Source organism: Sander vitreus, unplaced genomic scaffold (assembly GCF_031162955.1).
Source record: "Sander vitreus isolate 19-12246 unplaced genomic scaffold, sanVit1 ctg413_0, whole genome shotgun sequence".
NCBI lineage: Eukaryota > Metazoa > Chordata > Actinopteri > Perciformes > Percidae > Sander > Sander vitreus.
This window is the reverse complement of record NW_027595535.1, coordinates 16,118-27,500: the sequence shown is the minus strand read 5'-3', so window position 1 is coordinate 27,500 and position 11,383 is coordinate 16,118. Positions and strand designations below refer to the sequence as shown.

The 11,383-nt window shown below is 42.2% G+C and overlaps 1 protein-coding gene across 2 annotated transcripts in view; it reads left to right on the top strand.

Annotated features, from left to right (window-relative positions):
- Nucleotides 1-10,988, top strand: part of emilin1b (elastin microfibril interfacer 1b) — a 32,914-nt gene extending 21,926 nt beyond the window's left edge. The window contains exons 5-14 of one of the 2 annotated variants that reach the window (XM_078245209.1): nt 2,557-2,730; nt 2,906-3,847; nt 4,377-4,710; nt 5,413-5,634; nt 5,717-5,965; nt 6,334-6,525; nt 7,028-7,126; nt 7,878-7,895; nt 8,632-8,766; nt 9,427-10,988. In XM_078245209.1, coding sequence (XP_078101335.1) covers nt 2,557-2,730; nt 2,906-3,847; nt 4,377-4,710; nt 5,413-5,634; nt 5,717-5,965; nt 6,334-6,525; nt 7,028-7,126; nt 7,878-7,895; nt 8,632-8,766; nt 9,427-9,749 — 2,688 coding nt within the window. In that variant the 3' untranslated portion in view covers nt 9,750-10,988. The remainder of the gene's footprint in view (nt 1-2,556; nt 2,731-2,905; nt 3,848-4,376; nt 4,711-5,412; nt 5,635-5,716; nt 5,966-6,333; nt 6,526-7,027; nt 7,127-7,877; nt 7,896-8,631; nt 8,767-9,426) is intronic. The other variant, XM_078245210.1, reaches the window with a different exon arrangement.
- Nucleotides 10,989-11,383: the final 395 nt, after the last annotated feature.

Below are 11,383 nucleotides of genomic sequence, written 5' to 3'. Positions count from 1 at the left end.
GGTTTTACCTGACAGACAATTTGCTTTAAATTCAAAAGTCAAACTCGCAGTATGAGGGGCCATCAGGGGAATTTATTCACAAGTACCTCACACAATTAAAATGCTTTCACAAACACACCACAGAAATGCTTTTATATACAGTACACTAGTGAAAAACTATACTCTCACATGCTATACTGGAACCTCACACCAGGGCCGTGCAGAGACCTTTTGAGGGGCAGGGGCTCAAATTCAAAAAAGGGCACTTGGAACAATATTTGTTAACAATATATGTCATCTTTATTTTAAAAACTGTATATTTTACATTTTCAATTTTTACATAATACTAAATCCACAATACTGTACACCTCAAAATGAAAGATGGAGCCTTACATTAGACTAAATTCACACAAATATATCCAAAAGGTTTGCTGCCTCCTGCGAGCCTTCTTTTTCTGCTTCCTTATTCTCTCTTTACGTGGCATCTTTGCACTGTAGCAGAATTCAATATCATGATTTACAAAAAGAGACAAGATAATAAGATATCAAACCAAATAAACAGTTGAATTCTAGCCTATAACTGCAACCTGAGCTGACTATCAGATTTCTGTAGCAGTGGGCTAGTAGGCTTTGAGTCAGAAAGGGATTTGCAAAGGTATGCAGCATGTTTCAGATTATTTTCTCAAAATATAAGGACGTCCTTCATTAAGAAGTAAAAATGTACAGACCACCAACCTACACCGCAGACTACAAATAATCTAATTTCCCAAAGAAGTGACATGGTTTTTTAAGTGGGCTGCTTGTTAAGAGGCAGAAAGCAGATGGAAATCACACACACACACACACACACACACACACACACACACACACACACACTTCTGTTAACCTACAGAGAACTGCTGCTGCCATCTCTTGTGTATCAGAGAATGAAACGGTGACGCTATCACACGATGACTCTAGTGTGTGTCCTAATAATAATAATAATAACATCCTGGAGGAGACTCCTTAACTTGCGGCAACGGCTAGAGGCTAGTATAACGAACCAAATGTGCATTCTCCTTCACTTAAAAAACCCACTTCCCGGCACTTCAACTTCCAACTCTCGCTCTTGCTGGCCACCGACGGACTCACTTGTGTCCAAGTGGCACACCTGGCAGGAAACGGACATGCATCACACGATAACCCTGGTCATCATGTGATATGAAGGTTTAGGTCGTTTTATCTAGCTAATTATTATTGTTAAATATTCTTCTTAAATTGACCACTTGTAAAAAAGAATATGAGAAAAAATAAAATATGGACAAAAAAGGGCACTTTGGCCTTGAGGGCTAAAGGGGCAGGTGCTCAAGCAGCTTCTTCTTGATGGCACACCCCCTCCACCACCAGCTGTCGGCTCTCCGCTGGTGTTGCTTTCTGCCAGGTGGGATTTGGTGTTTCTAACCCTAACCCCCCCTTGTTCCTGCTGTACCTACCCCACAATGTCTCTGTGTTGCTCATGCTGGAGTCAACTTTCTCCCTGTAATAATGGTTGTGGCATCCTTCACTACTGTGACTGTTTCAGTAGTGAATATTGAGTGTTTCAGGGGTCTCATTTAACAGATTTAAAACGCATAGATTTAACAGAACTATATATTATATCCAAACAAGCCTTAATGATAAAGTTGAAGATTATATATAATATTTATATAAAACACTTAGCTGTCTGACATTTCCCTCTGGAAACAGCCGGTGGCCCCCAGAGTGGCGAGGACCTGTATTTGGACCGGGATGGCACGATTCTGGCACGTTACCCTCTCTACTGGACCCAATTCAGAACATAGATCCAAGAGCACAGCTTTAGGGAATCTACATCATCGTCATGGTCCCTGAAGCCTCTTTCCCTCCTGATTCTCCCATTGGTGTAGTCCTCCTGCAGGGCCAGCAGTGCCATCATGCAGCACGGGGGTCACCGCAGTATTTATATGTTTACAACAATTAAAGTTATTGTCAACACTTTGCCAAAATCACAGCCCACAATGTGATGGTGAGACCGCACCAATTAAACATTAAACATTTTTTATTAAGATTTGAGTTGGATTTTACAAGGTGTTTATGGAACAATTATCAGTCAGTACAAGCACAAATAGCACTGCTGGATTTAATCTTCATGGTAATGTGGATTATATGGAGTGACAAAATGAGGCATCAATTCTTGAACATATTACGAGTAATCGTTCTTCCCACATTTACTTTCTGCAGTCTAACTTCAGTTCACCACCTCATCATCTGCGTCGCTAATTCCCATCATCTCCAAAATGTGCGTACGCATGGGTCAGAGTTTGCGTGGAGGACCGCACATTCTCCTGTCAAGTTTGTTTTTTATAAATCACAACCTTTGCGTGGCGTATGCACATTTTCAGCCCAGTATTGTGCGTATGCCACGTTTATAAATGAGACCCCAGTAGAATAAATGAGATGGCGTGTGTGAATAAGTTACAGTTTGTTTATCTTTCTGTTAAGATAAGCAGAGGTTGGTGCAGCTTTGTCTTCAAAACTGTCCAGTAGGTGAAGTGTCTCAGCTTAATTATGTGTTTTTAGGCCCATGATAAAACCCTGGTCAGCATTAACAACCACCTAGTGAACGGGAAAGTGAACGACCTGGATGGAGGTCTGTCTGGAGGAGGACTGAGCGGAGGAAGGCTGAACTCGCTGAAGGAGGAGATCCTGAGGGAGTTAGAGAGCCGGGTATCACTGTCCTGCTCCTCCTGTCAGGTATCACATCAACCTCCTAATAATCCAAAAAAAAAAACAATGCATCGATGGCCTTCGTTCAGACTCAAGTGTATGAAATAGAAATTAAATAACTTAAAAGAAAACATGAACAGTGCAGTTGAAGTTAAAGCCATTTGTGGGTCAGTAAGATGGTTAATTGTGTGTGTTTTTTCAGGCCGGTGTGGAGGATCTGCGCCGACAGCAGCAGCAGGACAAAGAGAGGATTCAAGCTCTGGAGAAGCAGCTAAATGCCATGGACGTTCGGTATCGTCAGAGCCTGGACGGGCTGCGCCGAGAGGTGGTGCGCTCGCAAGGATGTTGTGACACCGTCAACGACCTACGAAAACGCGTCACTGACGCCGAACGCAAGATCAGCTCCGCCTCAGAGAACTTTGATGTTCTGCAGAACCGTCTGGACAAGGAGCTCAGCGGAGGAGGAGGCAGCAATAACAAGAACGGTGGCTTCGGTGGAGGAGGGTTTGGTGGTGGAGGAGGAACTGGGGGAGGGGGGAAGGATGTTGTGGTGACGGAGGACAGACTGGACAATCGTCTGAAGGACCTGGAACGGCGGGTCAACAACACCTTGCAGCAGACAGAGCAGAGCTGCTCGCACCTAGAAAACGACCTGAAGGACTACTTCCACAGAGAACTGGGGGACCTGCGGACAGTATTCCTGGACCGGTTTGATGACCAAGCCTTCAGGATCGCAGATGTGGAGCTGGACGTGGGACAGGTAAAGGAGAGAGTGAGCGACCAAGACAAGAGGCTGTCTAAGCTGGAAAACAACACTTCGCTCATCAGCCAGAGACTCAAAGACTGCAGCTGTGCAGGGACTGAAACAGATCTGGGAGATGGGGGATCTACTGGAGGGTCTACAGGAGGATCTACAGGAGGATCTACAGGAGGGTCTACAGGAGGGTCTACAGCAGGATCTACAGGAGGGTCTACAGGAGGATCTATAGGAGGGTCTGCAGGTGGAGGATTATCTGGGACGGGAGGAGAAAGTACAACAGAGAAATCACTGGAGTGGAGAGTGATCGCCAATGAGGATCGTATTCGACACTTTAACACTGAACTGAAAGATCTGTCAGTGTCTGGAGACTCACTGCACGACAAGGTGAGATGTAGATCCCCCACAATTCTTTTTAAAATGACAACTGTGGAGTATGAGGAAACTGCAAATACACACATATAAGGTTCATTTTTATTTCCCTAAAACCAACATGAAATCACAGGAGAGAATAAACTTAGATGAGAATGTCAGAGGACTCTTCCAAATCAGTTTACCTCCCCCATAAACAAATCAAAATATTTGAACACATAAAAAGCAGCATGTCAAGGTTTTCATATAGTTGCTCTCAAATATTTAATGTATGTAAAGGAAGGCAACATTCTTTGGATTTAGTTTATATTGTGACCCATATTTCATCTTTATCCTTTGTTTATATTTTTGTATCATGAAATACTGAACCATGATCAACACGATAACTCTCACTGAGGAGTAACTGACATTACTTCTGTGGGATTACAGTGATTTCAGGTCTCTAAAAGAAACTCAGATAAAACTGATGTGAATGAAATTGTTGTTATATCACTGTTGGATATGATCTTAATTAATAATAATAATAATGTGAATTGTCCCTCAGGTTGTGGACCTCAGTCATGACGTCCGTAAGATCAAAGCTCTGACCGGGGATCACGGGGAACACTTTAACCGAATTGTTACCGAGGTGGAGCTCCTGGGGCAGGACTGTGAGTTGTGCGGGAAGGTGGAAGACGAGCTGCATAGGCTGAAAAATCAAACCCAGGATGCACTGGGGCGCATGCAGAGCCAAATCAACAGACTCCAGATCAGACTGGACTCAGGAGGAGAAGGCTGCTTCCAGATCTGTTCACAGCTGGAGGATGAAGTCCGCCTGCTACGAGACGATGTCAGGAGATGCAGCGGCCAATATAAGACCAGCCCGGCCACGCCCACAGGTCAGATAAACCAATCAAATGATTTCCTACTAAACCACACCCACAGAGTTACTGTTGCCAACTGGTTTACAGTCACAGTGGCCAACCAGTTCTCCAAATCTCCCCTCTAATACGACCCACAGGAGCGTTTCATACATTTACACCCCTAGTGGTGGAAGGAAATACGACCTCATATCTAAACCAGAGAACATAATGGTCGTTTTAAACACCTCCTTAACGTTGATTTGGGCCTCGGGCCGCTCCTTAGTTTGTGAAATCAGGAAGCGATGCAGCAGTAATGTTGTGGATGGCTAGCAGAAACAGAAATAATTAAGAAAAGGGTCTTTTGAATATCAAGTTTAGTTTCAAAGCCCTTCCAGATGGTTCTTTCCAAAGACTAAAGTTATCTGTACTGTCGATGTTAAACGAGTTACCACCAGAACACCACTGGAGCATTAACAACTAGAACAATATCCCTTTTAAAGTACATTTACAACAGACTAACAATGTGCCATTAATTTGTTTTTAACACGAGTTAACTATGGACAATCATGAGATTAATTGAGATTAAATATTTTCTTTTTGTGAAAAGATGCTGTAAACTGACCCATGATATTTAAACAATCCTCCTTGTGGGACGGACTAGCTGCTTCATGTTTTAATGTAAGGTTGTTATTTAATGTAAAGATGATTAAAGTTGTATGCAAACTAAACCCCGTCTAGGTGGTGGTTCTGGTAGTGTTGGTGGTACCGGTAGACCTGGGTTGGATGCTGAGAAGCCTTTAGATGGCCACAGTGTGATCGGAGGCTCCATCAACAACAACCAGCTGAAGACGCTGCAGGGCGAACTCTCCGAGGTCATCCTCACCTTCAGTTCCATCAACGACACCCTGAAGGGGTTCGAACACACGGTGCAGAAACACGGCAGCGTCATCACCGACCTCGGTGAGCCCAGTTCAGTAACACAGACTCATGCATTCTAAACTTCACCTCTTTTGGCTAACGTTCATTGTTTGATCTCTGACAGGAAACACAAAGGATAAGATCATTTCTGAGCTGGACAAGATCCAGCAAGAGGTGACGGAGCACATCGAGGAGAGCGCCAACCGCCTGGACGCGATGGACCGGGATGTCCGGCGGTTCAAGAGCACGATCCTAGTGGAGATTGGAGACTGTAAGAGGTCTGGAGACGGGCTGGAGAAGAGGCTTTCCAAGTTGGAGGGAGTCTGTGGGAGGCTGGACGGTGTCTCCGACTCCATCCTCAAGATCAAAGAAGGTACAGTATTTGTTCATGTGAAATTTGTTACTGTAATCCCAGAGAAGTAAAGTCAGTTAGTCCCCAGTAAGACTGTTCGTGTGGATCATGGTTCAATATTTCATGATACAAAAATATAAACAATAGATGAAATATGGGTCACAATATAAACTAAATCTGAAGATTGATGCCTTCCTTTACATACATTAAAGTGTAAATGTGTTCAAATGTTTAGATTCTCAAGATTGAGGAAGGTACAGCTCATTGTGATGATTCTTTCTGTATTTACCCTTTAAAATGCTTCAGCAAACCTTTTACATTTTCATATACACAAACTGGATTGGCAGAATGGAGTCTCTATGTTTTGATGTGATGTGTCCTGTGTTTAGGACTGAACCGACACGTGTCGAGTCTGTGGACTTGTGTTTCTGGTCTGAATGAGTCGGTTGTCCATCACGGAGGAATCATGGACTTCATTCAGAAGAACCAGGACGATGTCTACAGCAGGATGAAGAACCTGAACTCAAGCATGAACCAGTTCATCAGAGACCTGCAGGGTTCGTCTGTGAATGGCCTGTCCGGTGAGCTGGACTCTGTTCTCTTTATTTGATTCTGAAATGTTGTTTTGCTGTGATACATTTAAAAATAAACTGCCTGCTAACATGCTAACACACTTCCCTGCCACTCATAAACTTTGTGATATTAACAGAGAGAAGGAATGATGGGTATGCTTTTTTTAATTTATTTAACCTTTATTTATACAGGTAATCTCATTGAGACACATTCTCAGGAAAGACCAGTTTGGGATTACAGTCAAGCATCACTTACAGATGGACAAACAGATTACATTATTATAGATACAAGATTTAACTAATAGTATATACAATATTTCAATGAAAGTGCTAAGTAGACTTAAAACACTAAAATGCTAAAAACAAGAGAGAAATTGTATTTTTTTTTTCTATCACTTGTATCAAATCGAAGATTTGTGTCAGTGAAGCAGCAGCTTAGACTTGTTTTCATATCATTCAGATCATTATACATCCCTAACCCCTAACCCTATTTCTGATTCTGATTACACAGGCCTGCCTGGACCTCCGGGACCCCCGGGACCACGAGGAGAGAGAGGTTATAACGGGCCTCCTGGACGGCAGGGTGAAAATGGACCCCGAGGTCTGCCCGGTACGACAGATGTTTTACATATTTATATATCCTGATGTCATGGAGGAAGAAACATTTAGATGGAGGCAGTAAGAGTCTATACGGCTTATATGAAACCCAGAAATGTTGTTTCCTATGAACCTTTTATGATTGAAATGTCATCTTAAGGCAAAGTGGATGAAATTAAGCTTGGTTTCTAAAAGTTGCATTTTGGCAACTTTAATAAGCTAATTAAGGACAGACAATGCTTGTGAATAGGGAGACAGAGTTTAACAGATAAAACCTCCCCAGTTGATTACTGACATCAAGAAAATTATTTTCTGTATTACAAGTTTGCTGAAGTGTTATGTTTAAATATGCAAATGAGGCATTATCTTGTTAAATATGAGCTAATTTGCATGAATGTAAACATTGGATAAAGCGAGGTTCAAAATTCTTGTTTCATGTTGTTGATATATTAGAGTCAAAGGTTTTTATGTGAAGTTAACCCTACTCCTACCGGTGTCACCTGCTACTCTCCCCCCGATGCCCCAAATATCCCCTTAATGAATGATAATACCTTAAAAACAGACATTACAATCAGGAAAGGAAGGGCTTAAAGAGGTAGTTTATAGAGACATGAAGGTAAAATAAATGAACAACAGGATCCTGAAGTAAAGTCAAAGTTAAAAAATACCAGTTCAACGTGTACATTTACTGATCCCATTATTATGAACCCAAACTGGTTGGTTTGCTGTTTATCGTTCTGCCTTTTCTAACATCTACTTTACAGGTCCCAAAGGTGAACCAGGTATGGACTTCTTTAAGAATAAGGATTCACTATAACATCAGGTTAAAACATTAGAGGACAGTCACAACACATAATAAAGTGCTAATGATACCGATGATTATACTGCTTAATACTACAGTGAACTGGAGCTCTGGATTTACTTTTTAATTAGTCAGTATTTGTTGATCTGACCAGTGTGAACTATTATGATGTATATGTTTACTTTTGGTTTAATTCATTTAAGTGGCCAAGTGGTAACCCCATAGAGACGGTCAGATATTTCTTGTTTTGGATAGGTAACAAAGACGAGCAACCCTGTCCCAAGGTTTTCATGGTTTTGGTCCACAAATAAACTCAATTTACTGGTGTTGCTAATGTCACGTTTTTTCAAGATAGAGCTGCCAATCATCAGAGTTGGTACTTGATTGATTTATTGATTTTACATTTATTTAATGGGGGATGGCCATTTGAGAGCAAAGCTCTCTTATGCAATGGTGCAATGCAATATATATAATCAAAATGAGTTATTCAATAAATATTCAAAGAAACATGAACTGGTTGGCAGTGAAACGAGGGCTTCAGCTCCGGGCTACGCTTCCTTTGGACAGTCATGCAGACTCTGTGGCTTTCCGATGCTCGGGAAGTAAACCTGTAAGCTTAGAAACTCTTTTTTGGCGTATGCGCCAGGCGAGCACCTCCATTGAATTGAATAGACGCCAATCTAACCCAAGACTAACGTGTGTGTGTGTGTGTTTAGGTGTGTCTGGTGTCGATGCTCATGTACCGAGACTGTCGTTCTCTGCTGCGCTCACTGTTCCCATGGACAGAGCTGGAACCATTGTCTTTGACAAGATCTTTGTCAATGAAGGAGACTTCTATGACCGGAGAACAGGTAAACATGGGACTATGTCTCAGCAGGTCATCCACTGACCACAGGGTTGGTGGTTCGATGCCCAGCTCCTCATGTCATAATGTTGAAATGTCCTTGAGCCAAAACCTGAACCCCAACTGCTGATGGTTGGACCAGTAGCCTGAATAGTATTGAGACTGTCAGTTCTTTGGATAAAAAGTGTTACATTAATGCAGCCGTTTAGACATGATCAACACCTGTACATCATGATCGAACAGTGATGGACGATTCACTTATTAAAGTGGTGTGGTTATTATCATCAGCTTTACATGAACATTTGTTCTTCTTCGGTTAAAATAACCGTCCTAACCGGGATACAGGCATCCTCAGCAGCTAACCTCTGTATGAGTAGCTGTGTAATAAGCAGGATAATGTAGAGCAAGCAGATTGAACCTCTTCAAGCTAATTCAAGAAATGCATCACCCTGTTGGGGGTGCAATTCGCAATAATGACAAGCTGGCTCTACATTATCCCTTACTTATTTTAAATAAAGGTTGGCCAAACGTATAATCTTCTTCTGCTCTTAGTGAAATTGACTGACGAATGCTTTACCTGTTTATGTCTACAAAAAATATTTAGTTTGATCTTTCAATCACTGAAATGTTTCCTCGTGTTGATCCTACAATTAATCTGTCACTTCAGGTATCTTCACTGCCCCCGTAGACGGACATTACTTCTTCAGTGCCATCCTGACGGGTCATAGGAACGAGAAGATCGAGGCGGTTCTATCGAAGTCTAACTACGGCATGGCACGGGTGGACTCTGGAGGCTATCAGCCCGAAGGCTTGGAGAACAACCCTGTGGCCGAGGCTAAAATCACTCCTGGATCGCTGGCTGTCTTCAACATCATCCTGCCTCTGCAGACTCGGGATACGGTCTGCATCGACCTAGTGATGGGAAAACTGGCCCACTCTGTGGAGCCGCTCACCATCTTCAACGGCATGCTGCTGTATGAAGACATGTGACAGTTTTTATAAACATATGAAAATCAGTGAGGCCAGACAACCAGCAAGGCCAGAAAACATGAACTCTGTTTGAGATTCACGACAATACCCACAGGAGGCTGCCACATAGAGAACAATGTCACTTCCTCATTCAAGACTGATCCTAAACTGATGACAAATATTTTAAAGGAACCTTTACTCCTGAACAGATTTCTGTCTCTATATTCTAACAGGTCACATTTGTTTGACTGGTTTTGTTATTATTCTTATGTCACATGTGGATGATTTATCATCTGACTGCTTTATCTGCTGATCTGATGTGATCACATGATCTAAGTTCAGAGCAGCACCGTGAGGACAGATGTCCTTTAGACCAGATAATGTCTCCGTAAACCAGCTGATGTTCTTGTAGACCAGCTGATGTTCAGCTGACGCCTGGCCGACCTGCTTCCTGCTGCTGCTTGAAACTTTAAACAACTTTTTAAAACACAGGAACTCTTGTAGTGTTCACCTGTTGTTGATCGTCTCACTGCAAGTTGTTGAGATTTGTGAAATTGGACCAAGATGTTGGACAGACCAATGGATCAGCGCCATCCTTAAGCCCCGCCCCCGGCAGATTGGATGTGGCTTAACAACCTGTGACAGTGTGACTTATATGAAGAGAAAACATTTTGTACTGAAGCTTTATAAAAGCAGAATGTGTTTTATGAGATGAGTTCACAATATAATTGTTTTATATTAGGATGCCACTTTTCTTGTTTTATTTAAAACACCATCACAACATTTCATTTTGATAGATAAACTCTAACAGACAAGGTTGGGGAATACTCATATACATTCAACATCTATCATCAGTAACTGAACATGAAGGAACAAGGCCTTCACGTCCAATAACCTGTTTGTCTCTTCACTGTTTACAGATGAACTGAAGAACAACAGAGATGACAGATATTTATGAGACTTTATCGTCATTGACTGAGAAAGGAAGATCATTGTAGACTGAGTGGGTTTCAGAAACTTTATTCTCTGACAGGATTTAGTTCCAGTGTTCATGTAAACCTATTTTTACACTTTTTGACACGTTCGTATTGATGAATAAATATCACTGTCATTTAAGTAAACACGAGTCAAACCCAGCAGGTTGTGTAACAAGATGTGTTTTTTTTCAAGATGTGATCTTAAAAAAGTTTGCATATAAATAATAGTATTTTTTTGTCTTTGAGTAAATCGCTAGTGCTAACATTGCATTAGCAAAATGTGTTTTAAGTTCTTTCTTCTGCTAAAGTCACGACTGGCGCTACATGACACAGTTCGCTACATTGGTAAGGACTGAAGGGTTTAATTGGCCGTCCGACACCTTGGTCACCTCGCAGCTAAACTGATCGATGTCCTGCAGACGGACTCGGATATTTGTCCCGCGGACAGCTGCCGACTTGTACCGGTCGTGAGAACTTGCTAGCAGTTTGGAAAATGGCTGCAAGTATTCACGACAACGCACGCAACATCGTGGCTGCGTGACCTGGCGCTGTCTGCAGACGCTGAACAGGGAAATTAAAACAGTATCCTCCTTGTTTTCTGCTGCACCTGCAATACATGTATCTTAGAGTGTTTGATGAATTTATTTGTGCTTTAGAACGCGACCGCTGTGAAACACT